General features: G+C 44.5%; 1 protein-coding gene across 3 annotated transcripts in view; it reads right to left on the bottom strand.

Moving 5' to 3' along the window:
* rps6ka3b (ribosomal protein S6 kinase, polypeptide 3b) overlaps nucleotides 1–18,320 on the bottom strand; it is a 43,452-nt gene that overhangs the window by 12,513 nt on the left and 12,619 nt on the right. For 2 of the 3 annotated variants that reach the window (XM_037080060.1, XM_037080059.1), the window contains exons 3-4: nucleotides 1,567–1,683; nucleotides 541–622 (exon numbers count right to left, since the gene is read on the bottom strand). In XM_037080060.1, the coding sequence (XP_036935955.1) occupies nucleotides 541–622; nucleotides 1,567–1,683 (199 nt within the window). Of the gene's footprint in view, nucleotides 1–540; nucleotides 623–1,566; nucleotides 1,684–14,544; nucleotides 14,621–18,320 lie in introns of those variants that run through there. The other variant, XM_037080061.1, reaches the window with a different exon arrangement.

Raw genomic sequence — 18,320 nt, forward strand, 5'->3', positions numbered from 1 at the left:
AACAACTCACAAAATTGAGTGATTTGTTAAGGGAGTCTGGGGACTTTTTCCACAGGTGACAAAGAAGTAGCCTTGTGTTACTGTTACTGTTTACTGTGTTTGTAAAATTTGACATGTTTACTGTTAATCAAATGTTGTCTTCTTCCACAAATGGAGTGTAAACAGTGAAATCAGTGTGAACAGCGTGTTCAAACAGATGCTAAGTGTTGACGGGTCAGTCTCAGAAGTCGACACGATGCTGCGACAAACTGACACTTTTTACAAGGAAACAAAGAACTTCAGGTTTTGTAATGAAAGCAGAATTAACAAGGAGGCATGAATGATTTAGAATTTGTTGTAGATGTTTCAAGACAATTCTCAGACTTTTCTCCTCGTGCATCAACTCTCAAAATCACCCGATTTCTTAAGGGAGTCTGGTGATATTGTGGTTGCTGCTGAGAGCCCAAACATGTCATTCACATTACAGCGCATGGAAATCAGACAGCTGATCAAATCTGTGTGTTTTCTATCCGACTGTAGATATAACAAGCCTGTTTGTACCTTTCAGCGTCGCTTTCTTCAGGACTTTCATGGCGTACAGCTGACCGGCATCTGGACCCGTGATCTTCCTCACCAGAAACACCTACACACACACACACACACACGCACACACACACACACGCGTGAGCAGCGTAACGTACCGTGTGTTTGTTCAGTGGTGTGTTTTGTGTGTGTTTTGTGTCTAAGTTTGTTTGGGTTAGCTCCTTTCTTTTCTAGGTCACACTTATGTAGATTAATATAAACACACACACACACACACACACACACACAGCTGGAGCGGGAGGCTAATTGTTCATTCATAAAGACGATGATACTGAGCGGCAGTGTGAAGGGCCCTCGGCCTGCCGTCACCATGGCAACGGGCTCTCAAACACTGGCACAAGGGAAACATGATGGAGATTTGAGTGGAAATGAAACCCACTCTAACACACACACTTGAGCCCACTCACAGACTCTCACACACACACACACACACACACACACACACGCACGCACACACACACACACAATAGCTCTGACAGGTATATAGACACGAAATCCTAAATTGATTTGAGAAGATGTTATTTTACAGAAGCCCATTTCATTTTCACTTAAAAAGTCAAAAATATAAGATGAAATTTTAATTGTAGGATAGATGGTAACAATTAGGAGATAAAAAGTCCAAAACATAGAAACAAAAGTCATAATTGTGAGTTAAAAGCTAAAATTATGCCAATAAAAAGTCAAAATTAGGAGATAGAGTCAAATTCGCTACTTAAAAAGACAAAAAAAATAGAAAAAATAAGTCATAAATTTAAATTAAAAATGTAAAATGATGACATAAATTCCAAATTAAGAAATAAAAGTCAAATTTCTGATTTAAAAAGTTGAAAATATCTATAACTGCAGGATAAAAAGTATAAATTATGAGATAAGAAGTCATAATTATGACATCAAAAAATTCCAAAAATATCAATAAAAGTTTTTTTAAATAAAAATTGTGAGATAAAAATGTTAAATTATACAATAATAAGTCAAAGAATATACCTTGCCGAAGGAGCCTTGTCCCAGGACTTTGCGCAGCTCGAACTGTCGCGGGTCGGCCTTCTCTGATCCTTCCTTCACATGGTGAGTGATGCTGATCTCCTTGATTGGCACGTCATCCTGTAACACACACACACACACACACACACACACACAACAGATTGTTATACATGTGTGTTACTGGACTTCAGTACATGTTTCAGGTGTCTGTTCTCTACACCTGAACTTTCTCCTCCTTGTTACTTCAGTTTGATGCATTTGAGGTGAATTATTTTTATTTGGCGTCATCACACGTCACCTTCCCGACATCACAAGATGTCAGACGCAGCGAGACGAGACAAAGACGTGAAAGCCGTAAGAAGCCGTAAACAGACAGAGAGGGAGGCTGGAATGTGGAGAAAAGGCGTGTTAGTGTCTCGGATCTGCAGAGAGTTTCTGATTTTCTCTCTTTGTTGCTGCTCGGGACGCTTTACCAACCCAACATGTGTCTATTTGACGTCCTGGGAATGAGACTCAACAATCAACTGTCTTTGTGGTGCGTTCAGGAACAGCTGGGACAAATCCTACTGATTCTACCTTTAACTTTAATAGTCTTTGAATTCTATTAATATGACGTGAGCTTCAGTTAGCTTTGAGCACAAATGTCCTTCAGAGGGAGACTTTTTACTCTGATACTCTGAGTCCATGTCAGAGCCTGAACTCTGTTACTGTACTGGAGGAAACAAGATGAATCAGAACTTCTACTTTTACACAAAGTATCTGAACTTCTACTGGAGGAAACAACACGTGGACTGTTCGTCTCATCTCATATCACTGCACTTTTCCTCCACCGAGCTGACAGATGGCGTCAAACACTCCTCCAGTATCTTTTCATTTGTTCTGCATCTCATCAAATGTTCTTCTTTGTCATCCAAACACCTCAAACTTCAGTTCATCTGTCATTAACACTTTTTTTTCCCAGTCTGTCTCTGACCAATATCTGTGTTCCTTCATCCATCGTAACATCTTTCCTTTAAACTTTTTAGTGTCGAGTCTCTGATTTGACCTTTTCTGATGTACTTGTCCTCTTGCACGACTGTGGACCTCCAGCTCCTCGTTCTTATTCTGTCTGAAGCCAGTTCACGCTCAGCTTTGAAGGGAAAACTACACGTTGTTGTGTTAGATCTTTAGTTTCTTGACGACTTTTCTTTCAAATATCAGGACATTTCTAAGTTTCTAAGTGTACGCAATCAACTCATGCAAGTAAATAAAGTGTTTGAAAACTTAGTTTGTGCCTTTAAATCCACCAATGAGAAGTCACTTAGCAACTGTCCCAACTTTAGTAATTACAAACCAATTTCCAGACCCATTTTTAGCCTCAGTAGACCAGAATGCATTGCAAGCAGCGAGCCGCAGCACAGGTGAGGTCTGTTAAGTTTGAAGTCTGATGTATTTCTGAGCACCAACACTTTATCTCGAGTGAAGCAGGTTCAGGCATGGGCTGTTTTGTGAAATGCATTCTGGGAAATGTAGTTTATAAATAATTGTGTTGTTTTTTTTTTTTTTAAAAAGACGTGTTTTCCTTTAGTTTCTCTTCACACGTCAGTGAATCACACAAGAGGTTGAACAGGCTTCCCGAACGTTCGTCATCTGCTCGGTGGGAAATTACGACACACACACACACACACACACACACACACACACACACAGATGCACAGTTGTCATGGAGCCACCCCCGATACCTGCTCCCCGCTGTAGCTGAGTGACTAATGATCCCATACTGTGTGTGTGTGTGTGTGTGTGTGTGTGTACTCAGTAACACCATCCTTCCTTCGAACTCTTCCTACATCTTCCCTGCTCGCTCTTCCTTGTCGTTCTCAGGATATTGATGCATTAAACAGGTAAACAAACATCCAGGCTGCTGCACTTCCTCCCGTCGCCGTCCTCTCCCCGATTTCCCATCATCCTCTCTGCTCCGTGCTTCCCAACCCGTCCTCCGTCTGTGTCTTTCTACCTCCTTCAAAACTCCCTCCTTCCTTCTTTCCTTCCGTACCTGTGCTTCCCAGGTGGGTGACCTGCTGGCTGTCTGGTGTCCCAGTGCATGATGGGTCCTGTAGTCCCGACGGCGGCTGAGGCTCTGCGGCGCCAACATGCTCCTGCGCTTCGACTGCCAGGATGAAGCCGGCTTCTGCTCGTCCCTGACACTTCTTCCTCTCTCTCCCTCGGAGAGATCCTCTCCTCCCTCCCTCCCTCCTCTCCTCCCTCGTTACCTCCTACTTCCTCACTTCTTCTATCTTTATTTGAACCGTTCTCACCTCTCCTCTCTGGTTTGCACCTCTCTCTCTCTTCTTCTTCTGTTTTCCTTATTATAGGTCACAGGCTGGAGTGGGAGGGGCTGCAGCCACATGTGGAGGAAGTATTCGGACACTTTAACTGAGTGAGAGAACTAATACCTCATTATAAACTGAGTCCAGCCTGACTTCAGTAAAAGTACAGAAAGCTGCAATATAAATCTAATTAGCATCCAAACCACAATACGGCCAATAAATGTGCTATACATTAATATTTAAAAGAGTAAATCTAAATTGTGATCGCACCCTGCAGCCTGAATTGTACAGCACATTTAAAGGGCGACTCTGTATAACACATATTAACATATATCAGATTACTGGTGCGGCTCATCTGACTCCATCACTGTTGAACTGGGCTGCATAAAGTGGTAAAATAGAGTCATACTGGGGTTATTATGATGAGGGACTGACTGACGATGTTTTCAGGGCGACTACTTTAAATCTGAGTTTCCTGGATCAGTTCACTGAAGTCACTTTAGACAATAAATCTATTGTGAAGCTGTGAAAATATCCGGCCTCCATCACAGATCTCTGAGTGTCTGATCACCTCGTTCACCTCACTGGAGTAAATGTGCTGTTCTGAGATCAGCCGATACCAAAATATTTCACTCTCTGATAACAGCAGTTTCATTTTCTGCTACTATCTGCTGGAGTCGTTAAACTAGTCCAGTGAAGAGAAAGTTTACTTTGCAGATTCAGATCATTCAGTGCTGTTCAGCCGGTTCTTGAGATGTGAGACCACAGAGAGAGAGGAAGACGTTCATATGAAAATTAAAATAAATAAATAAAAAGCTGAATATCGACCCTGATAATTGGTTAGTTTTGCAGGTTTAAGACTGAAACGGTTCATGATCAGTTGGATGATCAATTTTGCTTTTCTTTCAAAATCAAAATCATGATGATGAGAAATTTTCAGTGACATTTCTCAAAAATTCAACGTTTTATCTAAAATGGCAACTTCTGGGATTTGGATATTGCAGAATTCAGTTTCACCCTCTGAAATACAGCAGAGAAGAAATGTGAAGTAGAAGAAAATAGAAAAATACTACAGTAAAAACTTGTTGCTGATTTAAATCAAATTTCATCCGTTCTGCTTTTGAGAGGTTTGTTTTGCGAAAGCTTTAATTAGCAGAGAAACATGTTCTCATCTCTCCGAGGTGTTGAGAGAAGAAACACTTCAGGTATATTCTCAGCCACGCATGTTCACGCAAACACGAGATTAACGCTGCATGTAATCAGCGGCAGGCGTGGAAACATCACAGCACCGTATGTAAATGAGATTCTCCGTCCAGACTGAGCGGATCACAGACGAGCAGCCGATAAACGAACAAAGAGGTTCGAACGCTGCTGCTGACTGTCCGCGAAAAAAATAGATCGTGAAATGTTTGAAACGCTGACGAGTTTAGGAATGTTGACATTTGTGTGTGTGTGTGTGTGTGTGTGTGTGTGTGTGTGTGTGTGTGTGTGTGTGTGTTCATGAGTCAGAACACAGATGGAGGATCAGAGCCGAGGCGACAGGATGCTCATGTAGCACCTCTTAATCACAGGATTAAAACTGCAAACCCTGCACCTGTGCTCTGAAGACAGACACACACACACACACACACACACACACACACTAACATGCACACCTGCATGCGTCCACACACACTTCACCTGCCCCTCTAACCTGTCATTGTCCCTGTTATCTTTTATTTCCGTCTCCATTGTGCAGAGAAGCACACACAACCTGTTCGTCGGTCGCCTCTCGTCCAGGTTCCTTCTTTATCTCGACAAACAGCAGCCGACATTTAAAGCTCTGCAGCTTCTGATCACATCATATCAGCTCCATCAGCAGCTCGACCGGTTTGTCCGGGAGCAGTTCTCCAGTCTCGAGATTTAGATTCTTTCTCTGATAACCTCGAGGACTTCTTGTCCACGTCGGCTGCTCATTAGTTTCGTCATGATACTGATAATTCAGCATGTAATGAATCAGAATGTGGCTTATTCATCGTTCAGATTTACTTTCTGGAGATTCGATAACGCCTCTTTTGCACGTTTTAACCAACAATTTCAGGAAACTTGCAATAAAATAAAACAACTGTATTCAAGTCAGGAATCAACTGTTTCTTTGTGATGTGTGTTAAAATGTGACGGCGTCCAGCTGTAGCGGCTCCGTCAGTAACAGCTGGCGAGGACGCGGCACTCTGCATCATCTGTCCACCATCAGATCTAATTAAGAGGCCTCATGAGCGGAGTGAATCAGGATGATGCTGTTACACGGCAGCAGCAGACCTCCCCGACGGACACATTACGGCCGTCGTATCAGATTAACATAAACTCAGCACACGGTTTTTAACCTGCGGTGAGACGAGGGAACCAACACGAGTCGGCGTGTGTGTGTGTGTGTGTGTGTGTGTGTGTGTGTGTGTGCTGCTGCAGGGAGATTTTCTTCTTCTGAAGAATTTATGAAGAACAGAGGAAGTGTGCTCAGCCGTGTTTATGTGGAATTATGATCTTTGTAACATCGTGAGTCAGCAGACAAACAGCAGAGAAGCTGACTGTGCTGCTGTAGTGAGGCTGAGACGTCTTTCCACGGTGCAAACAGGTCCAACACCCGCAGCTGCTGCAAACTATCAGCAGCTAAAAGGACAAAACATCCCACCAGAAGCACAGAAGAGTCAGTCTGACGGTGGATAGCTCAGGTCTACTCTGTCTACCATTCCTTCTCAGTACACAGATCTTTTTCAAAACAATCAAATCTGCTGGTTTTCAGAATAAACTCTGACTCAAACACTCCATCAGCATGACGCTGCCGGTCCTGTTTGGACTTCCTGTTCTGATGCTCATCCCGACATTAAAGCCGTCAGTATTCTGTACGAGCACGATGCAGCCACGTGTGTTTGTTCTTCAGAGGTGCTACCTTCACACCTTCAGATACCGTTAGAGTATTTTACCTTTAAATATAATCACCTCACTAGTCCGAGGATCAAAGTTCTGATCGCTTCATGCTAAAAACAAATACAACGTAAAGATAAAGTTATAAGTCCTTCTTCTTTTATCCTCAGCAGAACTTGTTTTCAGCCACACGTCGGCACTCAGAACTCACTCAGCTCATTATCAGTGTTGTGTGTTATAACTGCCGTGAGAACATTAAATATTGTTGGAACTATTCCTGTAAGTCAACAAAGATAAAGAAGTCGTGTTGCTCGGTGTTCAGACACACACACACACACACACACACACACACACACACACACACACACACACGTAGATCCACCTGAAGGTGACCTGACACACTCAGGACTACTCACAGTCAGACTGGTGTGTGCTGGTCCACAGCAGCCTAAAACTGTCCCCCCAGTCTCCCTGTTTAACAGCCCGGGTCGCTCCCATAAGCTGCCGTCAACAGTCTGGGCCTGACGCCGGCGGCTGCCGTCCGACCCGGCGAGCAGCAGAAGACGCCGCAGCGCCTTCAGCCGACTCCTCAGCGCCCGGACGAGGCCGACCACGGCGCGTGGACACGCCGCCTTCGCCTCCGTCGTGCAGTGTGTCATCGCCAAGTGAACCGAGAGGTTTGGAGTTGCTGTCTGGAGCAACAGTGTGTCTGCGAATGACTCGGACTGAGGCGGGGAAACATGTATGTGAGTCAGTGTGAAGGGGATACCCAGAGCGAGGGGAGGGAGGGGGGACAGATCCAAATCGGGACAGGAAGTGGGATCTCCCCCTGCTCTCCCCCTCCCACCGAACAGGCAGCTGTAACCTTCCACCCTGTGTTTCCATCAGGTGTCCTGGAGATCCCCCATTACTCCACAGTCACATAACCCGCCGACCAACCAGCGAACACCACGAGGAGGAAAACTCCAGCTGCTATTTTCACACATTTTCCACGTTAGTCAAAAACATCAATCAATCTGAGAATCAGCTCAACTGAGCGTCTGGAGGAAAAGCTGCAAGCGTTTCTTTGGACGATTCTCAGGATAATCGTCAAGCTCGTTGATGTGCAGTCCTTTATTGGTTTCCTGATTTATTTATTAGTTGCCTTTCATGGAAAAAAATGTGCTTTTGGGTGAACTGATCCTTTAATTAATCACCCTGAAGCACTAGTTGATTTACTTTCTGACCACAAAGTGTTTAAATCTGTCAATATCATGAACGTTTTATTAAATCGGTGCGCTCTGACCTCCGTCATCACTCTGTATCAGTCAATGTTCCTCGTCTTTGTTATCTGACAACAAACACACACACACACACACACACACACACACACACACACACACACACAGGTACCAGAGACACACTGTGACAGATATATGCACATAAACCCGACAAACACACGCTGACGCATGAACGACAAGCAGTGACGCACACACACACACACACAAATCAAAAATCCTCAGACCCACAGCCAACACACTCCAACAGAGACACAATGTGGACGCAGACACCCGAAATCCTCCACCTGTCACACACACCCCTCCCACACACACACACACACACACACAGAAACACAATGTACACAATGCAGTGCGGGCCGTCGACAGGATGCGTGACATTTCTTATATTACCTCCACCTGTTGTCGCCTTCGCTGAGTGTGCCCCGGTTTCCACACACACACACACACACACACACACACACACACCAGCGAGGACAAAACAAGGTGGACTGGGCCGAACACACAGAACCGCAACTATTGATGAATCAGTAATTTTCTTATATAGACGCAAAGACGCAGAGAAATCTCTCTTCTTCAGCTCCACTGAGCTCGTTTGTCTCACCGCACGTTTACTGTCAACAAACCAGCTCTGATACGCCGGCGGCTCATTAACCTGCAGCTGTTCACACCAGTGTGCACAAAGTCCTGATGCACTGAAGGCAAACAGCTCCAAACCCTGGATAAGATACAGAATACTCCTTCATGTGACTGAGATTTAAACAGTAGCTGCTGAACACCTGATATAAAAACACACAGAGACTGTAGATTATTCATTATGTCGACGCACAAAGAGGCAAATTCACTTTGCAGCACGTCAGACAGCCGACAGGTCGATTCAACTTGTGAGAGTGAAATGTTTAGCAGTGTCAGAGTCGCGTATGATCCATCAGTAAACCCAAAACAGAGCAATAAAAAGCCAATTTTAACCTTCCAAAGGTGACAGAACTTAAAAAACTACAAAACCTCACAGTCGGTTTTATCGTACTCAACAGCCTGTTCGTATAACGCAGTCAGTGACTGAGTTTTCTCGATCGCGCTATAAAAATACTCAGAAAAGCTCAACAGGGACGGCGAAATAAAAATGAAATAAAAGTTATCTCCAAACTAACGTCAGCTGTGGCTGCTGCAGGGAACCACCCATCAACACAGTGCGCTCTTGTTTTAGAAGGCGACAACTCGACACCTCTTTCTCTCTGTACCATTTTAGCCTGTTTTTGAGCTGCGCGGTACTTTCGGAGCCGGGCCGAATTTCAGTTCTGTCGGAACAGCTGTCAGACAATCTTTCAGAAATCTTGGTCTTGGTCTTCCCCAACGTCAGTGTCTTTTTCTTGGCAAACAGAAAAATCTGGTACCACGATGACGGACAGGAAATATGGACGCCAGGTTGGTTGAGCCGATGTCTCCTCCTCCTCCGATATGAACGACAGAACAGAGACAGAGAACACGAGACTGCAGGCTTCTGCCTTGTTAGCATCGCTGCTAATTCCTGCCTCGGAGATTTCAAACTAATCTTTATTGTCAGTAGCCCGGAAGGTCTGCAGGGGCCAACGGGTCGCTCGTACACAACAACGGGAGCTCTCAGGCTGCAGCTTGATGATCTGATGGTACAGTGAGAGCACATTAATGCTGATCTTTGGCTTCACAACAGACGATTTACTCGCACGGTCGGAGTTAAACAACAATATTTCTAAAATCGTAGGCGGATTAGCAGAACGATCCCCTGGTGTGCTCCTTTAAACGACTTTTCCTGGAGAGGTAATCTTTTTTTGTAAATGTATGGGAGCCTTTGGCCCGACACAGGAAGGAGAACCTCGAGGTGAATGAGTTTATTTCAGTGATGAATAGTAAGTGTCAGTGTGTGTGAGACAGAGAGAGGAAATGAAAGAAAAGTGATGCCACATTTCCAGCGTCACTTGCATCTCCCTTATTAACTCTGCTAGTAAAAATAGATGCAAGTGGGACTTTGGTAATAATACCAACCAGACTGTTGTTATGTATTCTTATCCCTATAGTCTGTGTGTGTGTGTGTGTGTGTGTGTGTGTGTGTGTGTGTGTGTGTGTGTGACATTGCAAATCCTGGCAATCTGAAGCTTTTTCTACCGTTGCTCTCAGCGTGAGTCGCTGTGGGTCAGAGCATCAGTTAAACGCTTCAAATTTCAAGGTAATGTAAATGTATGACTGTGTGTGTGTGTGTGTGTGTGTGTGTGTGTGTGTGTGTGTGTGTGCGTGTGTGTGAGCATGTGTGTGTGTAAAGCTTCTCCATGGCAGCAGCTATCAGGGATTGAGCGAGCGGGATGCCATTCCAGACAATCTGCGCCCCCTAAGCCTGTTACGCAATCAAATTAACAGGCCGGATGGCCACCACACACACACTCACACACTCACACACACACACACACACACTCACACACACACACACACACACACACTGATGCACGCACACACATGCACGCTCAGGATTTGTCAGGTTAGAAGCATAAAGTGCATTTCCGCTGGCCTTGCCCGTCACACACACAAAGGCTCAGAGCGAACCGTCACCTGTCAGAGATCAGAGAGTCGCTTCAGCAATAAAACGTTTTCATGAAAGTATTTCAGATCATCTGACGCTGCTGAACATCTCAAACTCTGAGCTCAGTATTAAGAGTTTATGAGCTCACACACACACACACACACACACGGCTGGTTTCTTCAGACACCATGACTGAAGAGAAGAAAAGAGCTCCACCTACAGAAATCCAACCCGCATCAACAGAAAATCTGAAGGAAGCCGACGTCACGGACACCCACACTGACTGACAGCTGATCCCTGGGACGTGTAGTGCAGCGACCGTCTCTGATTACGACTGATTCACTCAGGCAGCGCATGCAGAGATGTTAATAACTGCACAAAAAACTGTAATATTCCCACAGCGAAGGCCTTAAAGTCGCACTGCTGATCTGCAAAATCAACAATATTACAGCCTCCTACTGTACGAACAGTAAAATCTATGACGCCTGACGAATGTTTATCATCTCGCAGCAAAACTTTTCTCTTCATTTCGTACAGATTTATATCCACGTTTTCAAATGAATTCATGGTTTCCAAGGTGCAAAGAAAGAAATTAGAAGCATGAGGGAAAGAACTGCTGGAGGAAATCTGTAAGACAACAGGGAGAAAAAACTAAAGATGGAGGCGAAAGAGAAGATGTGGGAGGATAAGTGATGGAGGAGAGGCGCATCTGATTTACAGCAGAGGCCGAACTTTATAGTACAAAGAGAGCGAGAGCGAGGGAGCATTAAGTATAGATGAGGAGGAGCAGAGGGAGGACATCATCATTTATTCAGGGGCTGGCAAGACAAGATCCTCAATCACAGCCCTGCACACACACACACACACACACACACACACACACACACACACAGTAGCAGCAGATGAAGGTGTGTGTGTGTGTGTGTGTGTGTGTGTGTGTGTGTGTGTGTGTGTGTGTGTGTGTGTGTGTCCTTCTGCTGTTAGCTGATCCACCATGAAGTGCAGGGAGGTAAAAGACTGAAGGGAATCAGGAGGATGGAGATGAAATAGAGTATTAAAGCGGGAGGATGATGTTGGAAGACTGACAGCTGTTTAGTTTTTATGTTTTGTTCCCGGCTGCAACAACAAAGCGTCTCTGATTCTGGCTTCTGATCGGCAGCCGACCGCATCGGGTCACTGAGGTCACGCCGACGGTTATATTTCAGGGACTTTGGGAACATAAATGTGTTTTTTTGCACATCAACAATCAAACACAAACTGCATGTGGTGGATTTTTTAACATTGCTTTCTTCCATGGATGGTTAAAAAAGAAGGATGCCACCACAGCAGAGTATTTTCTGGGGACCAGGTCAGGACAGGTTCATTTGTTGCTACTGACGGAGGCGTGTTAAAGCACCGAGGTGATGAATAAAGTTTCTTGAAGGACAATTTTGCTGCTAAAGTGATCGCTAACTGTGCTAACTCAATATAGCTGCTGTTATCTAGTAAACTCTGTTAGCTCTGATGCTAACGAGCTTCAGCCTCGGAGGGTTTGTTGTTCACTGGGAACCTTCAGTCTGCCCACAGCTGAATGACGGGAGGCGTAACTCGCATACGATATGATGCGATATGATAAGTTGTACTTCATTGCTGCTGTAGAGACATTTGACTTGGACTCTGTGCACATGTAGCTGCCTTTAAAGTAGATCGCACAGCACTAACACATAAACAGAGCAGCACACTGCACGAGGACAGTGTTCACAAATCACACATATTGACAACATTTCAAACACAGTCGATGCTAATGGTACTGTAAAGACCAATCGATGTCCTGTGACATTGAGGGACCTCGTATCTTTGCAGGAAACACAAAACTACGCCCAAGTAAATATCATCCACAAGCCGTTTCCTAAGAACTTTAAAATTGGACGTAGGGCTGCAACTTACGGCTATTTTCAAAGTCGACTTATCTTTCAATCAGATTTCTCAGAAAATGGTGAAATAATGTCAGTAAGTGTTTCCTCAAAGCACAAAGTGACGTCCAGAACCCGAAGAAACTCAGTTTACTGTCACAGAGGAACCAGAAAATATTCACAATTAAGAAGCTGGAATCAGAGAATCTATTTTGGAAAATGATTAATTGCCGTTTTAATGGAATAACTGACAAATAATTGATTAAGTGACTAATTGTTGCAGCTCTAATTAGAGGCTAACAAACAGCTGACCACCAGAATCACATGCCTGAAAACACAGACACGAGTATGACTGAGTGAAATAACAACTAACTTCCTTAATGCATCACTGTGACTGAGCTCCATAGATGTTTGGTTATTTTTTTTTAACAAATTGCACTACATCACAATACGTATCAGCACTGGGTGGTAATAATGCACATACACACATGACGCTGGATCTTTTTATCAATATCTGACGCTGATAAAGAGCAGTACAGCCTCTGTGTCTCTCTCTCTCTCTCCGTCCTCCTGTCAGTCTCTACCTCGCACCACCACTCTCCATCTTCACTCCCCTCATTAGAGAAAATCAAAGCGCTTCATCTGCTGCCAATCGAGCTGCTCTGATCAGGACGAGGGAGCCTCTTAATTATATCACACACACACACACACACACACACACACACACACACACACACACACACACACACACACACACACACACACACACACACACACACACACAACCACTGCACTACAGGGAAAAGTAATAAATGATCACTCGTTCTTCTTATTACATCACATTTCAAATCGCTGCACTTATTAAAAGATATGATATGAAATATAAAGTCCTTTTATATATTTTACTCACACTATCCCAAATGTTCAAACCAGAGAAATCCACACGTGTCCTCAGAGTAAAGGTGAGTTTCATCTGGTCACCTCTGACTGAACTCAGCACTCAGCAGAGACTCTGGTTCTCTCTCTTCTGTCTCCTCCCTCTAACATTACGTTCACATATTAAAGACATTAGCTGACTTTACTTGGAGCCTCATATTTAGATTATAAGCAGAATAAAAAACACTGGCTGTAAAGCAGTAGCTGAAACCTTTTCAGAAACTGTCCCATGTAAATGATATAATCTGATTCTGGTTTTTCATGGCTGCGTTCTTTCTGCACATGTCCACCATCTTGACGTTACTGCATGGTGACATAACATAACAGGACACGTACACAACAACAGCAAACGACAGATATCCATCTTCAGGAGAGGGTGCAGATCAAACTCGAGCTGAAAGAGTTCAAATATTCAACGAGGAAATACATCCGTCGTTGCATGTAAACGTCAGACTTTATTCATCTCATCTTGTGTAAATAGTTGACAAAAATCTTCAATTGGATCTAAGAAATATGGCTAACAGAGGTCAGCTCCGGATCACTGCTGCAGTCAGGTTGATAAACAGGAGTGAAGATGAATCCATCAATCAGCTCTGATCAATTATCTAACGAACACTGATTAATTGAGTGACCATTCAAGTTCTACCAACATCTGAACAAACTAAACCAGCCAAGAGGTGAGATGCATCAGGATCGTCTGTGTCATCACATTAGTTTTGTATAATTAAAACTGTCCCTGAACCTCCACAGCACCACTTAAATGCTACGTGATGCTAATTTTCATTAGCCTAGCTTAGCTACGAATGGTACGAATATCCAGTATGTCCTCGGAGCAGACGAGTTGTTCAAAGGGTTAAAACCAGATTATTTTACTCTATTGCCAAAGCAAAGTTGTGTCTGCTTACAACACACACACACACTCACACACACACACACACTAACACACACATGTAGAGACACCAAAAACAATATTAACAGACTGAGAGTATGAGAACGCCAAAGAGTCTGTGTGAGTCACAACCGATGAAACAAACGCCGACAGCCAGCAAACGACAATCTGTAAAAACAGTCTGTATCTGTGTGTGCGTGTGTGTGTGTGTGTGTGTGTGTGTGTGTACCTGAAACTGCCTGTTCCTGACGTGAAATAACAACGTCTTCATGGTGCTCCTCTCCTGTCACAGCGCCGCTCAAACTGATTAACTGACAGACTCGTTACAGCCCAGAGCGCCGGGGGAAACACACACACACACACACGCACACACACACACACACACACACACACACACACACAGGAAGACCCTCCAGCTGTTCATCATGGCGACTAAAGCATGTCCTGTCATTGTTTCCCTGGCAACAACATCTGCACAGGAAGGCACACATCTGTCCTTGGAGGCCGTGTCAGCGCTGGGACGGACAGGAAGTCAGCGGACAGGACAGACTTTAAAATTCTTCTTCTCTGGTGTTCGTCTGTTCATGTTTTTGCAATGTTTTAGTAAATATTGCAGATATTGTTATGAGCAGCCGCGTGAGCCGTGGTACTGTGATTTCCCACAGGTCCTTTAATGCATCATCTCGTAACACTCGTAACTGATGAAGACAAAACCACAATTAAAGTGAGGATGGAGAGGAAAAGAGAGGAGAGTAGAGGAGATGAGAGGAGAGGAAAGGAAAGGAGAAGAGAGGAGCACAGAAAGGATATGCAAAACTAAGAACAATAAAGGACAGGAAAGAGGAAGAAATGACAGAAAAGATAAGGAAAAGAAAGGAAAGATGAGGAGAAAAGGGAAACAAAAGGACAGGAGAGGAAAGAAAAGCAAAGAATTTCAGGGAAAAAAGTTAGAAAATAAGGAAAGGAAAGGAAAGGAAAGGAAAGGAAAGGAAAGGAAAGGAAAGGAAAGGACGGTGGGCGAAGAGAAGGGGAAGGAGCAGGGAGCTTCATTCATGAAATTCCACAGGAGCCGGTGAAAAGGAGGCCGAGGAGGAGGAAGATGGTGATGAAGAGGAGGAGAGGTGGTTTACAGCCTGCGTGCCAAATTCCAGCTCGGGTCAGGTTGTTGCTGCAGCGGGGGAGGTTCACTCCTCCTCTTCCTCTCTATCCTGCAGCGACATACTGGGAAACTCCCTGTCAGCCTCCTCCTCTTCATCATCCTCCTCCTCCTCCTCCTCCTCGTCACGGTCCAGAGGAAACTCCCTTCTCGACTCTCTCCCAGCACACACATGTTCAAGTGTGAGTGTGTTTCTATAGATTTGAGGTTTTAAACAGCCGAGTGAGGAGTTTATTAATGGTTTACTGTTTGAACAACGACTTCCTGCACGTTTCCTCCTTTACTGGTCCGACTGGCTGTTAATCCTTCATCGTATCCCTTCATCTTCTACTCTTCACTTCCTGTCTGGCCAAAACAACAACAACAACAACAACAACAACAGGATGCTGATTTGAAACTAAAGTAAACAATCAGTGCAGGAGCTCATCAGTCCTTCACCAGCGCAATCAGAGTGTTCCTGAGATCAAAAACAGACACGTCACAGTTTCTTTAGAGGATGTTGCTGAGGAAAACAGACTAAATGTGAATGTAGTAATATCTAAAATTAGGCTGCAACTAACGATTATTTTTATCATTGAGTAAACTGATTGTTTTCTCCATTAAATCCATCAGTTGGTTCATCGTTAAAATGTGAAAACGGTAATAAATTAAAATTAAAAAGACGTCCTCAAATGTCTTGTTTTGTCTACAGCCCAAAAATATTCACTGTCACTACGGAAGGAAAGAAACCAGAAAAGATTCACAATATTTTCATTATTGATTAATCTGTCAAATATCAAATATCTTCAGAATAAACTGATTAGTCTTGAAATAAATTCTCTTTTCCTGCAGGGAGGATCTGTAACGTGCATCAGTTTGGATTGTTGGGTTAAGTTGAGGATGAGTGTGACAATGTTATGTATCTGTGTGTGTGTGTGTGTGTGTGTGTGTGTGTGTGTGTGTGTGTGTGTGTGTGTGTGTGTGTGTGTGTGTGTGTGTGCTGTTGCTCTGTGATTGGTCTGTTCCTGGGGTGAGAGCTGCGTTCAGGAAAAGCGGCGCCGGGTTACACAGATTACATCATCACCCCATGACCTCACAATGGCAATACCCACAATGCCTCGTTCACAACAGGGACGCAGAGAGATGTCACACACACACGCACACACACACACACACACAGACACACACACACACACACTAACTCTGCCCATTACCACAGAGGAATGTACCAACTGATCCTGACAAGCTAAACTGGGAGGACACAAAAGTCTTTCTTCTTCTTTTTCTTTCTCTTGTTCGCTTATTATGTGCCTCCTCTCACTAATACACACACACACACACACACACACACACACACACACACACACACACACACACACACACACACACACACACACACACACACACACACACACACACACACACACACACACGCACGCACACACACACACTCTCCCTCCCTCGCTGTGTGCCTCTTCCTATCAATCAATATTTCCTCTTTCTCTCGCTCTCTCTGCATCCATCAATATCCACTCTAGCCAGTGTGGGTGGGGCGGAGGTTTCCATTTTAGGTGTTTAGGCCCGAGCACACACACTTCCTCCCTCCCTCACACACGCACACACACACAAACACACACAAACACACACACACACAAGGATGACCACAGATGCAGGCAAATTACCGCTAAGTGCCGAACCCGACGTAAAAATAGTTCCTTTTACAGAACGGGAACTAACAGCATGTCCCAAACTGACTCCTTTTGTTATTATGCCCTTGTCTGGACTTTAACACACACCACAAACACACACACACACACACACACACACACACACAATGAGAGAGAGAGAGACTAACAGAGTTTACTGCTTCTTGTACCAAGTTCAGAGGTTGAAACCATTTAAATAGCAAGTGGATGAGTTTCCACAGAACGTCTCGACTGTCTGATCCCTCACACACACACCACACACACATACACACACACACACACACACACCTGAGCATGTTGAATAAGAGGGAGGAGTGCCATGTGTTTGTGTGTGTGTGGGCGTTTAAAAGACGCCAGAGAAAGTCGGTCCAGATGGCCGGAGAAGATTAAACACCATCTGTCAACAAGAGACACACACACACACACACACACACACCCTGGAGGTCGTGCAATGACTTATTGAATCTGAAAAGTGACGTCTGTAATAAGAGAATTCATGACATATTTGGGGGTACAGTGAATAATCTGTCCGGACAAACAGGCTGAGAGGTGAAACGAGGCTCCGCATGTTGTGTCCTTATGACGTTGTTGTCCTGCAGCATCTGTGTGACGGCATTTACCTCCAACTTTAAACTACATTAGCCTGTTTGAAGGAGCACAAAGAGGCAGAGCGTCCGGCAAAGTGCTGCAAATATCAAACACTCGCCTCAGGTGAGATCAGCTCAACCATCCGGTCAACATCGTTGGATTTGGGACAATCGGTCGGACAAAACAGGTAATTTTACTTTGTTATCAGGAAAACAGGAAAGTGTCGAGCTCCACAAGAACCAGCCGATGCAAAAACAGCCAAGAAACTAAGGCCTCGAACACACCACTTCAAAAACAACTTGGGAAAGCTGCATGTGCAACCAGACCATCATGCACAGCGAACAGAAGACGCTGTGAAAAGATCCTGCAGGCGACATGTTTCGTCTCGCTGTGATCAGCCGCTGAAGATAATCACGTAGCTGACGTTACGTTGGTGTGAACGGCTGTGATTCGCTCTTCGCTCCCATCACGCTTCATTCTGAGGATACGCAGAAAAAGGTCAAATATTCTGAACACTTCAGCGTCACGAGTCTCGGCCCAGATGACTTCTGCGTGCCGTCCTGCTGAACAGGCGGA

This window comes from Acanthopagrus latus, chromosome 19 (genome assembly GCF_904848185.1).
Source record: "Acanthopagrus latus isolate v.2019 chromosome 19, fAcaLat1.1, whole genome shotgun sequence".
NCBI lineage: Eukaryota > Metazoa > Chordata > Actinopteri > Spariformes > Sparidae > Acanthopagrus > Acanthopagrus latus.